General features: G+C 35.5%; 1 protein-coding gene across 4 annotated transcripts in view; it reads right to left on the bottom strand.

Annotated features, from left to right (window-relative positions):
• The window catches only part of LOC755730 (sodium leak channel non-selective protein), a 55,632-nt gene that overhangs the window by 17,502 nt on the left and 22,226 nt on the right, over positions 1–15,904 (bottom strand). For all 4 annotated transcript variants that reach the window (XM_030981932.1, XM_030981935.1, XM_030981934.1 and 1 more), the window contains exons 14-24: positions 13,008–13,153; positions 12,014–12,076; positions 11,236–11,463; positions 10,575–10,673; positions 6,310–6,441; positions 5,139–5,261; positions 4,308–4,361; positions 3,697–3,868; positions 2,466–2,606; positions 1,855–2,067; positions 1,043–1,146 (exon numbers count right to left, since the gene is read on the bottom strand). In XM_030981932.1, coding sequence (XP_030837792.1) covers positions 1,043–1,146; positions 1,855–2,067; positions 2,466–2,606; positions 3,697–3,868; positions 4,308–4,361; positions 5,139–5,261; positions 6,310–6,441; positions 10,575–10,673; positions 11,236–11,463; positions 12,014–12,076; positions 13,008–13,153 — 1,475 coding nt within the window. The remainder of the gene's footprint in view (positions 1–1,042; positions 1,147–1,854; positions 2,068–2,465; positions 2,607–3,696; positions 3,869–4,307; positions 4,362–5,138; positions 5,262–6,309; positions 6,442–10,574; positions 10,674–11,235; positions 11,464–12,013; positions 12,077–13,007; positions 13,154–15,904) is intronic.

The following is a 15,904-nucleotide window of genomic DNA, read 5'->3' as shown; positions in this document are numbered from 1 at the left end:
ACCACCTGTCTACAAAGACCACATTTTTTGTTTCCCTTGAAAAATGGTTTCTCATTGAAACTAAAGGAACCTGTACATAAAGACCACCTGCCTATAAAGACCACTTTCCTTGTTGCCCTTGGGTGGTCTTTATAGACAGGTTTCACTGTAGCTCATACAGACATTCTCTTTTAAATTTTTTTTCAAAGCAGACATACAGTTAAGAATTAAATTATTCATACCCCTTGTTAATTTGATCTTTTGGATTGTTGTTTTTGTAACTCAAGAATGAAAGGTGGACTGGTTGAATTAGAGCCTTTGTTAAATACTCATATATATATAAGCTTTAATATGTCACATTCTCAAGAAACATAAATCAGGATAAATACATTTTTCACATACTTAAACAATTACCAAATTTGGTAAGGGTATTGATACATAGTTAAGTTCCTAGCTGTTCATCAATCAACTTCATCAATGAAAAGAGAGGAAAGTATTGGAGCTTTTTTGCGATATATGAAGCTACATCATATTTTTTTAAACCAATTTGTCTGTGGCTACTTTACTAAACTCTTAGAACTTTTTTTTGTTGTACCTATTATTCTCTTTTTTCGGGCCAGGGGTGAAATTACACAAAATGAGCCAGTGAAACTGTTTATAAAGACAATTCAAGGGAGGCCCAAAAAGTGGACTTTATGTACAGGTTCCTTCAGAACATGTTCCAATGAGAAACCATGTTCAAGGGAGACCCCCCAAAAAGTGGTCTTTGCAGACGGGTGGTCTTTCTATAGAGATGGTCCCTATTAAAAGGAAGTTTGACTGTATATATTACTGTTTTTAAAGCCCCACTGTACTACTTGCTACTTGCGCCCTCTGTATAGCAAACAATGCCTAATCAGTGCCTGTTGGTCCCCCATAATCCCCTTTTTCTTATGTTAATTGAGAGCTGATTTGATGGGATAGCCCCCTGTCAGTGACCTTTCAGGGAGCCCTAATCCCCCTTGGCCAAACTAGCACAGACTGGCTTTAAGATGATCAATCCAGGAGGAGGGTGATAACTTACCAAACTCTAGGAACCAAGAAAGTAGGGAGTTCGTCTTCTGGTGATCTGGGTTTGTGCGTCTTCACCACACTCACCATGATCCGGAATTCTCCAACACAGTCACGCTGAAATCAAAAGGATAATGTTAAAGGGCTAGTTGAGTTTTGTTGCAAATAATTTGTTTGTGAGATCATAACAAAAACTGGGTGTCAAATTTTAAAGAATATACAATTTAAATGACAAAATCATCTTTATTTGATCAGAATCGGTTCAGAGTTGGCTGAAAATTACATTCATTGCAATTTTAGGTTCTAAAAGGGCACTAGAAATGTTATAGATAAGAATAAGAGCAATAGCCATGCACTTTTGAAGGCATTTGCGGTCTTAAACAAGAACTCAACTATCCCTTTAATTGCAGTCTTGCCTCTTATGTGCAAATTTAGGGGAAAAATAAGGCAATTGCCGGATTGTGTCTTGCCTGCCAATGGTACGTGATCAAATTATATGAATGCACCCAAAGAGCATCTCTGACTCGAGTTTGGGTTTCATTTGGAACAATGAATGCAAAGTTATATTTTGCTAACAGTTGCCATGATTGTGTATAAAAAATATTGGTGGCAAACTCATCCATTATAGTATATTCATCTATACATAATTCAGCTGTACACAACTGGTATCAAGTTTAATCGGATCAAACACCACCGATCCCTCGTGGCGGGCGGGTTTCTGGTCGGGTTAAAATCTAAGGCGCTACACAGAGACAACATATACTAGCTAACTTGTACAGATGAATAAACACAGATATTGATCATTTTGAAATTCTTCATTCTTACCTCTTCTGTAATGTTGGGGTCATTACACTTGGCCAATCTGGTTGCAAAGATCTGAACACCATAGCTGGCAAAGACAAAGATGAGAGCAAGGAGAAGAACCGAGACAAGGAAGATTTCTTTGAAGCTACGCAGGAGCTCGTAGAACAACTTCCGAAGATGGGGAACGAGAGCAAAGATGCGTAGTGGACGACAGCATCGGAGTACAAGAAATACCTGGAAGAAAATAAGTTGTCTCGTTCAAAAGTTTGAAAATTTTACTGGGCCCAAATGCTAAGGTTGTGAGTTTGAGCCCTGGCACACTGCTAATAGTACCAATTACCTTAGTAATACTAATATCAAGATTTGTCACTATGTATCAAGAATAGAGATGGGGCACTTATTATTGGTTTTGATTGAAGCCCCGTCTTACAAAAGAGTTGATATCAATTGCAACTACAGTATGTGCATAAGAGATAGCAGAATGCAAACTTGCGATTGATTTGGATCAAACGCAATTCTTTGTAAGACAGGCTCTGGTCACATCTAATAAGAGAAACATGATTGAAAGGCGAGAAACATGATTGAAAGGCAAAAATTAAAAGAAAGAGAGAAACATGATTGATGGAGCTTACATGAGCTAGAGAGGCAGGCTGTACGTTCTTAGGCATCCAAAAGAGGAAGATAACACTGATGAGATAGATGAACACATCCAAGAACCCTCCAACATCTCGTATCAGAGCTTTAGGTGTGAAGAACAGACCATCAGCTAGAATCTGAAGAGGAGAAAAGATTATGATTTAATCTTAAAGTGGGACTGCACTACTGGTAGCTACTTGCGCCCTCTATATAGCCCAAAACCCTTAAGTGGTATCGGTTGATCCCCCATGGTCCCCTTTTTCTTATGTTAATCGAGAGCTGATTTGAGAAAACCGCCTGCCATTGACCACGCAGGGAGGTCTAATCCCTCCTGGCCAAACTAGTGCAGATACACTTTAAGAGATTTAATCCAACTACTGTTTGATCGCATTCTGAATGTCAATTGTTAGGGGATGTGTAAAATAAACGCATTCCGTATCGTTCAGTCAAGTTCTGAATGCTTTCCTCAGCTGGATGAATAATAGTTGAATGCATTATAAATGCCAGTTGGGGGGTGTGTATATACTGAACGCGTTTTCCAGAGCGTTCAGTCAAGTTCTAAACGCGTTCCCAAGCTAGATCAATAACAGTTGAACAAATTTGAACAGCCTACTCAATGATAGTTGAACGCATTCTGAATACCAATTGGGGGATATGTATACTGAACGCATTCCGGAGCATTTGGTCAAGTTCTGAACGCGTTCCCCAGCCGGATCAATAATAGTTGAACGCATTCTGAACGCCAATTGGGGATGTGTATACTGAATGCGTTCCGGAGCGTTCGGTCAAGTTCTGAATGCGTTCCCCAGCTGGATCCATAATAGTTGAACACCTTCGAACGGCCCAAACAATAATAGACTTTTGACCATTGACCTACTAACCCCAAAATCTTATCTGATCATCTACCTATGCTGAGACATATTATGAACAAGTTTAAGCCTCATATCTCGAGTGGTTCTTGAGATATTGTGCTAACGATGCCAAAACCTGGAATTTCATAAGTTTACCTCTGTGACCTTTGACATAGTTACTCCAAGATCTAATCAGATTTTCTTCCTATGGTGATACATACTTTCAAGTTTGAAGTTTATAACTCAACTGAAAGCGGGACAGACGGACGGACAACGGACGGAGGTACAAAAGCGTTACCAAATACCTTTTGGATTGGATTGGGAGGCAAAATGTCAATGTTTCTAACATGGAGAACATAATTTGATGAAGTTTTACCTTTAAAATCATCTCTGATCCCATGAAAATGACAAAGATATATTCTGCGATGACAAGCACTTTATTATCCATCACTCTGTTAACTGGACTCTCGTACATCATAGAGATACAGGTTGCAGTAGTCACCACGATGGAACACCAAGTCATGTACGTCACCATCGCCACAAAATCACTGTAAATGAAATCATTATCAGGCAAGGAAATTAATATTCTAATACAATTTTTAAAAACTCATGTTTAACTCAATACTACACGTGATCAATTTCTAATAAAGTTTACAAATGTTACTCAAATGTGATTATTTTATTAGTGTACACCTTTATAACTCAGTCAAACTAACATCTAACTGATATCAGAACAAAATAGACAACGTCAAATGTATCACCTTGAATGGCCGAAAATCATGGGGTCAGTTTGGTCGTGTAACACAGATATTACATTTAAAATAAAAGATCCATGATTTTTTTAACTGATGATTTAGAAGTAAATGACAGAAATCATTTTGCATATCAAAAATGCTACCTGTTTTAACACATGTTGCTTTGTTAAACAAGATTATTTATGAAGGTATAAAGAACTACATTAAAGAAGTTTGAGGGCAGCATACTCACTGGATCTCCTGATATCTCCTCTTGATGACCATGCCTGACTCATCAGTATGGGTACTGTGGAAGAGAAAGAGAAATAGAGAGAGAGAGAGAGAAAGAAACAGACATAGAGTGAAAGAGAGACAAAGAGACATGAACAGACATAGAGTGATAGAGAGAGAGAGAGACAAAGAGAGACAGAAATGACATAGAAAGAGAAGGAAAAGAGGGATAGAGAAAGAGAAGGAAAAGAGGGATAGAGAAAGAGGAAGAGAGAGAAAAAGATAGAGAGGCATATAAAAGATAAAGAAACAGAGAACATGAGACACAGATTGAATGACAAAGGAAAGAGAGAGAGAGAGAGAGAGAGAGAGAGAGAGAGAGAGGCAAAGTGAGAAGAGGAAAAAAGCCCAAGATGAAAGATATAAGTAAGATAAATAGTGAAAGATAGAGTTGTAGAATAATTAAAGGCATTTAGATTACACAGATGCCTTATAGTTAATCATACCTTCAAGGCTTAACATAAAAATCCATATCACTTCAAAACAAAGCAACTACTTATTATTACAGCCCAAATCAATTGCTACTTTATTAATTATTAGATTTGAAAATCTTGATAGTATTAAAAAGGCAAAATTTTACACATGTACACCTGATTTTTAGTCTAAAATGTAAACAAATAAAATGTTGGTCCATCTAATTAAACAATGTATCAAATTTAAGATGTAACATTGAATGAGTTTGATACATTCTTCTTCTGGTTTGATTCAATTTGATGGAAGTATTTAGTATTAAACGTCAAGCGTGGAAGGTCTCAGAACTTTCTTAACAATGTAAATAAAAAGTTGAACTTACGCGTTGTATCTAGCATAGACGATTCCCGTACAGAATTTCCTCAACTTACTCTCCCGTCCGACAGCAAAGAGGGGCATATCAAAGTACGGATGGTTCTCTCTCAGATCCTCTTCTTTGGCATTCCTATCAAAGTGAATATTAGATTGTTGCTATCATTAATACAATATGTTAACTTTCCAGGAATTTACATGTCATGTTAATTTCTTTAGTAATGTTAGTAATGTTTGATTTTCTTGGTAATTTCAGTATGTTAATTCCATTAGTAACATTGATTTTTCTAGATTTCTGTACAGTGCTTTGAAACTTTTATGTCACAAGTGCTATATAAATTTTTCGTATTATTATTATAATCATTTAATATCATTAAATGCATGAAAATGTTTAGATCGCTCAGAAAATGTAGAGGCTTGTCTGAATAGTCTGAATAGACCACTTCACGGTTAGCACATTACTGCAATGACCCCGAATATCCACAGATCTTCAAAACATGAAAAGGTCCCACTCTGTACATTGTGAAATAATCACTCCTACAGCGATGGAGGTGCTACATAATATAGCCTTTTTTTTCCCCCTTTTGAAAAAATACTTCCACCTGTGTATCATGGAGTGCACTGAATGTGTAAGAATGAATAACGATTACATAACTTTCATGAGCACGTATCCAGTATTTCGTCTCCGTGTGTTTCACAATTTGTTCTGCAATGACCTTGGTCTGCTCATGCTCAGACTGCAACCGTGAACTCGCTTATTAGGCTAAATAGTCACGATACTGTCATTCAGATATCCAGATTAAGTGTTTTTTTATACATCAACATCAACAAACATTGCCATCCAACATTCCAGGCATGGCCTTTAATACTTGCCATTTTATAATTTGCTATCAGGCATGGCCTTATACTTGCCATTTCATGATTTGCGATAAAGCTATCTCAATGACAAACCTTCACCTGAGGACCAGAATCAAAGACCAGAGGTAAGTGTTGGCAAAATTCAATCACCTTTTGGTTCGTTTGTCTGCAGCAATCACAACAACTGAGACCAGTCACTGTCACATGTACATCACTCTTACAGATTAATCATATTTTCCTAAAGGGTATAACACATACTGATACGTGCATATTCTTTAAAATATGAAGATATATCATAAAATTCTGACTGTGGTATTACAAACCTTTTCTGTACAGCTTGCTGTTTTCTCTCTTGAATGACCTTGATGTTGAAGGACACATTCCTGTTGGCGATGTCACTGTTGTCTTTGATGGATTCCATGGGCTTGTGCCCCCTGATGGAACCTCTCAATGCCCTGTACCAGTAAGATGGAAACAGCAGAACCCAAGTAAAGCATATGTCTAATGATCGACCCTCTCAATACCTGATACCAGTAAGATGGATACAATAGAACCCACATAAAACTTATGATAGACAATCCTAATACCCCATACCAGTAAGGTGGAACCATTAGAACCCATGTAGTACATACATGTATGTCTTATGATAGACCCTCTCAATACCCTATACCAGTAAAGCAGATATAATAGAACCCACATATGACTTATAAAAGAATCTCTCAATGCCCTGTACCAGTAAGATGGAAATAATAGAGCCCAAGTAAAGCATATGTCCAATGATAGACCCTCTCAATGCCCTGTACCAGTAAGATGGAAACAGACCCACTCAATGAATGTCTTTTGATAAACCCTCTAGATGCCCTATACCTATAAGGTAGAAACGATATGACCCATGTAATGCATATCTTATGATAGTTCATCTCAATACCTTATACCAGTTAGATGAAAACGAAAGAACCCATGTAATGCATATGTCTTATGATAGACCCTCTTAATACCTTATACCAGTAAGATTGATACAATGGAGCCCACATATGACTATTGATACACCCTCTCAATACCTTATACCAGTTAAATGGAAACAAAAGCGACGTAGTGCTTATGTCTTACGATAGACCCTCTTAATACCCTATACTAGTAAGATGGAAATAATAGAACCCATGTAATGGATATGTCTTATGATAGGTCTCTCAATACCCTATACCAATGACATGGATATAATAGAACCCACATGTGACTTATAAAAGAACCTCTCAATTCCGTATACCAGTTTCATGGATAAAATAGAACCCACATAAGTCTTATGATAAACACTCGCAATGCCTATACCAGTGAGATGGAAACATTGGAACCCACGTAACGCATATGTCTTTAAAAGGATAGCCCTCTCAATACCCTATACCCATAAGGTGGAAACAAAACCCCAAGTAAAAAATATGTCTATTATGATAGACCCTCTCAATACCCTATACCAGTAAAATGGATACAATAGAACCCATATATGACTTATAATAGACCCTCTCAATACCCAATACCAGTAAAATGGACCCTGTAGAACCCAAGTAATGCATATGCTTACAATAAATGCTCTCAATACCTTATACCAGTTAAATAGAAACAACAGAACCCACATATATGAATGACTTATGATAGACCCTCTCAATACCCCCATACCAGTAAGATGGAAACAGAACCAAAATAATGCATATGTTTTTATGTTAGTCCCTCTCAATACCCTATACCAGTAAGATGAACCCTACAGAACCAACATAATGGATTTTTCGTAATGATAGACCTTCTCAAATACCTATTCCGGTAAGATGGAAACAATAGAACCCCCTTAGTGCATATGAAATATGATAGATCCTCTCAATACCCTATACTGCATGTCTTATGATAGACCCTCTATAGAAATCTGAACTTGCTTTCTATACCAGTAATCACATTGAAAATTCTTATGTATAAATTTTGTAATCTGGTGCTCGTTTGGAAAACATTTCTGATATAGACTACAAATCAAAATTCCTGAAACAAATTTGAGCAAAATACTAAACTAAATACTTTTGGTAATGTCATTTATGATTCATATTCTTAATTTTTTTCATTTTATTTTCTATTTACAATGATCCCAAGCTTTTTTGCACAATAGAGTAACACCAGCTCTTTTGAAAATATTGTGCTTTTTTTTATCATGCTTAAATAAAAATGTATAGTTTGTCACATTTGCTACTCTTTTTAAATTGTACTTTTTCAAAATTTGCAAATAAAAATCCATTTTCAATTTTGGGATACCCCTGGACTTGAGACAATGGGTATTTAAATCTAAGTTATACTCACAGTTTTACCAGTAATCTTTCAAAAATGTAAAAGTTAGTTAATAGTTAGTGAGGTCTGAGGGAGATGAACCATGGGAAACTCTTTCCAAAACAATTAAAAACAAGGGGTTAGAAGCTGGGTTATCCTATTCCATTTCTGAATTGTTATTGACTAATATCTGGCGTGATGATTAATTTGGGCCTTATCCTTTTAATAGTTTGAAAGCCACTTCTATCAAAGCTACAGCACTTCAAACATTACACACATATTTCATGCAGATTGGAATCCTTTGGCTCACTGTTTGAGCGTACAACTTCATATTTCATTGCACCGTAAAACTATTAATATACTCCCTTATATTTTATAGTGGGGAGATACAGATTTTTACGAAACAATTTTTAACATGCATGTCAAATAAAGCTTTAGCCTTTCAGAACAGCTATGCTGTAATTTGGGTAGTTAACCAATGTACTAATGGTTTTCTAATAAAGTCTAATTAAAATACATGTAATTGCTGCAATCAAACAACTGGGTCATATATTTGTTTAATTGACTCATTGCATAGAATTGTACCTTAGCAAAAATTCCCATCATCTTACACGTCATAAATTGTGTTTATTATTAAGTATGAAATAAAAATCTGTACTGAATATTGCAAATGGGAGGTTCAGAGGAATGGTGAAATGAATCACATCTTTGTACAAGGATAGAATGAAAAATAATAAAATAGAATGAAATGAGTAGGAACCAAGCGTGATTACTCTTGGGAGGGAAAATATGAATGTGAGATGATAGGACACATATTTACATATTGGAGAATAATGTAAAAAAGAAAAAATGAGAATGGAATAAAATCTACATGAAAGTGAGAACTTAAGTAAATGCAAACTATTGATAGGGTTACTTTTTTGTTGGTGTGCATGTAGTAGTGAGTAAGATGGAATACATATAACTATGTTTTCCTCATATATATGTGCATTTTTGCTCTTGCAGCAAGTAATATTCAACTCATGAATTTGCAAGGTATTTCTGATGAAGACAACGTCCAACCAAATTCAAGAAAATTTTGCTATGAGATTTAATGGTGTTTGTATCACATTAATTTCTCATGTTTTACAGACATCAAACCATCTGAACAATCTCCTGTGTGTTTTAAGATTTTGTATCAATTTTGGACATTCAATTCCAGAAATAAATTTCTAATTCCAAATAACAATGAAGACAATGTTAACCAAGCTTGAAGTTACTTTAGGGAATATTTGCTATTATTACCCGTATCAGACATCCGAGCTGGTCATTTACAAAACCGTATTGCCCTAGTTTTCACTAGCAGTGGGAACGGAGGGGTATATTCTTTGTATTTTCCTTGGTCTCCTTGCGCGTATTGACTTTGCGTATAGAGAGGAGTGAAAATATACCTTGGTATTTTCCACGGTCTCGCATCCGGGCATCTTGTATTGACCGCGCCGTATTTTGTCATTTTCATTGCGCATCTATTATGCGTACGAGAACCTGTGCACTTTGCGCGCACTCTATTGTGACGTAATAATCACACCAAATGCACACTGTTTGCAGTGTAACGAAAATTGTGTCAAGCCGCGGGATGCACAGTGCTGGTTTGACAAAGTTTGTTCAGTTCTTGAGATTGTCATGGTGGATTTCTGTATTTGCTCTAGATGTCTGATTTGGATAACAATACAAATATTGACTGGCTTTACTTTCGGGGGATATCAGAAATATTGACCGCGCTAAGACCATATTGCCCTCGTCTTTCGACTCGGGGCAATATGATCTGAGCTTGGTCAATATTTCTGATATACCCCTCAAGGCCAGTCAATATTATATAATTATATGAGTGCTTAACAAATCTGTAATTTTATAGTTTTATAAAAAAAGAACAGTGAAAATGGCAGAAAGTTTATATCCATCTATTCTTTGAAAAATAATAAATAAGATAACTAAAAAAAGGAATGAATAAAGTGTATTACCTAATATATACAGTCTATTTTTAGACTAAGCAGCATATTACGTAACATGCACATTGAACATCATGCTTACATTGATCTATCTATAGGACGATCGTGCATCATGCGTAAAAAGACCTCTAGTCCCACTAGGAATCCATGGGGTTGAGGTCGTTTCCGTGGTAACATGCATCCGTGTGTGTGTGTGACCTGTCAAAGGTCATCACGTATAGAACACCAAACAGGACAGCCTGAGGCAACCAATGGAAGGTTTATAGGAAGAAGGGGATAAATACTTGGTAGAATACCGCAAGCGCCTATCACGGCTCCCGTATTCACTCAGCATCCGGCCCCGGACGCCCACTGCACTGAAGCCGAGGCTAACGACTCGCTGGTGAGCTGAATCTCTGCAGCAAAAATTTAAAAAATATCAACAATGGTATTTGGCTTAAAATATCAGTAACAGACTTTATCATTTAAGACTTTATTAACTTGTTTAGAATGAGGCTAAGCTGACTCGAGGTCCATCTTTGGTAAATCACGGTTGAATACAGTCCACTTTTCATATTTCAAGTTGAATTTTCCTTTAATATTGATCTGAATTATTTTGATCTTACAAGAGTACTCTTCTTTAGTACAATTTCTGGCACTGCTTATCAGGAGGTACCTGGCAATGCAAAGACAAAACAAAACTGTACAATACTTCTCAAATATGGGACCAGGTAGAATAAGTGACAGAAGAGAGAGACAGACAGACAGACAGAGAGAGAGAGAGACAGCGAGAGAGAGAGAGAGAGAGAGAGAGAGAGACAGACAGATAGACACAGAGAGAGAGAATAAGACCGAATTTCAATTGAAATACACAATTACAATAAACCAAAAAATGAGACGTCTGTCCAAGATTTCAATAATTTTTGGTTTGGCAATGTGAATTCATCTTGTATAAACAATCAATCCTAAGGCGCTAACCTGACAATACAGTTAACACCTGTCTTCTTCTGTAGCTTTCCTTGTATCTGTGTCGTGAACGCTGGTAGTCTTCTGCTCATCAGGTATAGCGGTGATGTCGGGCAGGCGTATGTGGCTGGAGGAAGTGCTAAAGCTAATAAGGTACCACTGCTCTCTCTGTTAGCAGATCTTTTCAGCAAGCGTTCCATGTCCGTTCCTGTCTCTACAAATTGTCGTATGAAGCTATCTCTGTAGATTTCAAGAAAGTAAGAAAGTATTCCCAATATTCAAACTAGGGCCTAATAATTCAAACACTAAACCTACAGTGTAATCATAACAAGCATAAAAAGAAAGTTATAAGATGGGATTATAGTCAAACTTAAAGCATTATACAAATTTGGACACTCAAAAACCTATATTAGTTTTAGGATATTAAGCTTTAAATACACCATGACAGTGCAGTCAAGCATAGCCCTTAATTAAGAAATAACCCATACTCATGAGAAATATCCCATATTACTGCATATTTTTTCAGACCCCCCCCCCCACACACACACACACACACACACAAAAAAAAGTTACTTGCCATTCAATTTATCAGGTGTCATGTAAATTGCAATACAGTATATTAATGAAAAGTAGATATTCACATTGAAATATGTATACTTCTAGACATTATTTTCTCTTCTCTTTGATTGTCTTTAATATAAGAAAATTCTCCTAGGAACACACAGTCACATATTTTCTAACTACATAGAAATATGACCAATACGGCTTTAACCAATATAAACATACTCACCGTATCTTCGGTAATGTAAACTCTGAAGGGATCTTGGAGAGCATGACCATCTGAGGCTTATCACTGCAAATTAGCAACATAAAGAGAAGGAAAATGAGAAGATCTATGTAATATACAGGATCACGTTTAAGTTATAATATCATGCATTATGATGAGAATATATACGTAGTACAAAGATACATGTAGAAAAGGGGGGAAAAGCTCTCTCCCCTCTAACAATATATTCAATGTTATAAGAGGAAAGCTCCCATTTAAAGAAATTCTATTAAATTAAAAAATAACAAAATTATCTGACTGCTAAAAAAAAATTAGTGCATGCTTGTAAGCAACCAAGGGACCAACTGTAACAGTAATTTATAAGTACTCTCTAAGGAAATTGGTAATGAGGATTAATTGGTTTCTAACCCGGGACCTCCTGGTTACGAGACCACTAAGACATCGTGCCTCACTCTCAACAAAATACAAGATCCACAAACGAGAGGAGGTAGATCAAGAACTAGATGGATGTTCGGCTGCGCGCAGTCGAAAATGATGCCTCCGCCATAGAGTAATTTTTCAAATTTAAGTTTGATAGTAATCCATTCGTCAGTACTAATAAGAAGGCGTTCACAAGCTATTTTTGCATACATAATGAGCCCATGACCTTTGACCTTTGGCCTCATGACCCCAAAATCTACTCAGTTCATTGGCTCTGCAAGATAAATACATGTATTGAGTTTGATGCTAATCTGTCCATTGGTTCTAATGATAATGTGATCATAAGCTATTTTTTAATACATAATGAGCCATAACCTTTGACCCTGTGACCCCAAAATCTTATCAGTTCATTAGCTCTGCCAGATATATACATGGTTTAAGTTTGGCAGGAATCCATCCATCGGTTCTTGAGATAACGCGATCACGAGAACGGGACGTACGTACGGACAACCCGAAAACATAATGCCTCCGGCTACTTCGTAACGGAGGCATAAAAAGCTATAAACCTTATACTTACGGGAACTTTTGAAATACCCTGAGCCTCCGCGGCAAGACCTTAGCCGCTGTATTTTTTTCTGATGCTTTCATCTGTTTCATTCCTTTGAAGTCTTCTCCGAGCTCCAAGTTGTCCAAGATGACAGCAACGAACAAACTGAGCACAATCTAGAGGGTGTATACAACATTAAGATCAAATCATAGTACATAATCGATTGTCTCATTTCACTTTTTCTGTTTTCTGGTTTTATAAAGTGTTCTTCAAATCTTTTTTTGTTTTTAACGATTGCTGAGCTATAGTTTTAGTTTTATGTGCAACTTAAAGAAAGTGAAATCGTGATCTTCATCATAATAATCCAGAAATGGTTTAAATATGTTTTTATATTAAGACGTATGAAAAATAAGATGATTCACAGATATAGAACCAATAGTTCACTGTGAATCCATTTTTATTAATTTAAAGAATACTTTAGCAGAAACAAAAGGTGGTGATATTTCAGTCTAAAGGAAGCCCAGTAAGGATGCTCAGTAAAAACCTCTTCTCATACTTCAACAAGAGATAAAAGGCAAAAGGCTCTTTTCTGCTCATCTCCTTGTCCTAATGAATCACAATGAATTCACTATCATAGTGCTATCACAATATATATATATATATATATATATATATATATATATCTTTCAATATTAAGCTGAAGAACCAAGTCTTTAATATAAAAAAAATCTTCATATTACCTTTGAAGTCCAAAATGATATCATAATCAATAGCCCATGATAAATACAGTAAATTGACACAAAATCACTCTAAGTTTGCAAGCACTGCATACAATACCATACTCTCAAACTAAAGCATGCTCAAATGGTAGGAAAATGAAAGTGAATGTCCTGTAATGGCACTCATCAGATAATTTAAATTAGGAATGATGTGCACACAAGATGACAAGATGATAAAAGCAAAAGGGGAAAAGGTCTCCAAAATTCAGACTAAAGTATCTACTTCCATTTTTTTTCTTTCTTTCCATCTTCTTGAAGAAGAAAAAAAAATCAGTTCAGGGGGGTGTTTCACAAAGATCCTAAGTCAAAGTCAAAGCAAAAATTCAAGTATTTTAGACTTTTTATAAATTCCACATCAAGAACATAAAATTTCCTTGATAAAATAAAATATGAATGTTTTGAATCATGTTTTTTGACATGTTATGCCTTTGAAAATTACTTTTACAAAATATGTTCAAAGATGCTAATGGCTTTCCATAATTGTTAAGTCCAACTTAGAGATAAGTTCAACTTAGGATCTTTGTGAAACACCCCCCCCCCCCCCCCCCCAATGTAGATGAGCTCCAGGCAAGTACAAATTCAAAACTTGAATAAATGCTGCAATACACTACTGCTACTGCATGCTATTACTTAAATATGATATACAAAACAAATCATTGAATACAAAATAATGATGAGTAGATCATAACTGCATATATATCACAAATTATTTGAAATATCAGACATGTAAGTTACATATAACAAAACAGTTATGCATCAAACCATGTTTAGCTTTTTTCCCTCATGTCCATTCATTTGTGTTTATAATAATTATTAATAATGATAATAATAACAATAATAATAATAATAATATTAATAATAATAGTTTCTTAATAGGCGCCTTTACAGAATACTAATCAGATTCAGGTTTCAGAGGAATTCTATCATTATCCATCTTCCTTATAAATTGTGAAATCTTACAACAAAGGATGATATAAAGGAAGGGAGAACATTCAAATCAATAACATTGTTTGAAAGGACAGATTATAGATCCTTTAGATCATGTAAGTTGAATAATGGGGAATTCCTTGAGTAAATATCATGTAGTCTTTGTTTAAACCTTGCCACTAGTAGGGTAACCTCTCGGCACCAGTTCCTACTAACACAGGATCTAGTACAACTAATTAATCACGTTTTAATTCACTAAGTGATATTTATTTGATATTGTTTGGACTTTCATGTGATGAGGAATGGTTATGATGCACCCTTTTTTTTACTCAATGGAAACAAAAAGTACTATAAAAGGCAGTAAACACTTGTGAACACAAAACATAAACACTAAACAAACAGGAACAAAAACAGCAACGTTCTTCAAAATTAAATGACTAATTTAATTTCCTGAAACAATTTTTTTTCTTCAATCAATCAATCATTTTCTTATTACAATTTCTCAATTTCAAGGATTTCTTTTATGTCAATAGAACACTATAATTTCAACAGAAACACACAACAGGAAAATGATGGGAAAATCACTTCTTTTTAAATTTAGCATAAAGATAGAAATGAAAGGGAGACAGCGATGTGATGACTTCAATGCATCCAAATTTTTGCTTATTAAACATCTTACATGATTATTCATTTTTTAAACATAAAAAATAAATACATTTTAAAGAATTGAAAACATGAATAGAGGCAACTAGCCAACTTCACAAGTAAAAGATTATAAAGCATTTATTATAATGCTCAATATTGCTTGGCTTTGAAAATGTGATCACTTTAAATGAGATATGGTGTTTATATTCAGAGAAAAGAAATTCTGAGTACACTAGCTATTAAATCCCAATGTACATGTACTAATGCTAGCTGGCAGCAACAGGGAGGTGATGAAATGAACAGTTTCAAAACAAATTTACATCCAATTTCAAAGAAAAATGACTGAAAGATGAGATGCTTAACGTCCATGCATGCATGTCTTTCCATTTCTTTGTCCCATGCAGTAATTCCCTCGTTTCTTGCTCGATTTTTAGCCTACTACTACAGCATACATGCTCTAAATGAAATCAGTAAGTGTGTCTCCATGATCAACTGTAATATACTATCTGGACCGATCATTTACATCATAATCTGAAACATACAGCTATTTCCTAACATCTAAAATAATGGAGCGTC

This window comes from Strongylocentrotus purpuratus, unplaced genomic scaffold (genome assembly GCF_000002235.5).
Source record: "Strongylocentrotus purpuratus isolate Spur 01 unplaced genomic scaffold, Spur_5.0 spur5_scaffold_12, whole genome shotgun sequence".
NCBI lineage: Eukaryota > Metazoa > Echinodermata > Echinoidea > Camarodonta > Strongylocentrotidae > Strongylocentrotus > Strongylocentrotus purpuratus.
The sequence above is the reverse complement of the archived record's forward strand: the minus strand, read 5'-3'. Positions and strand labels throughout refer to the sequence as shown.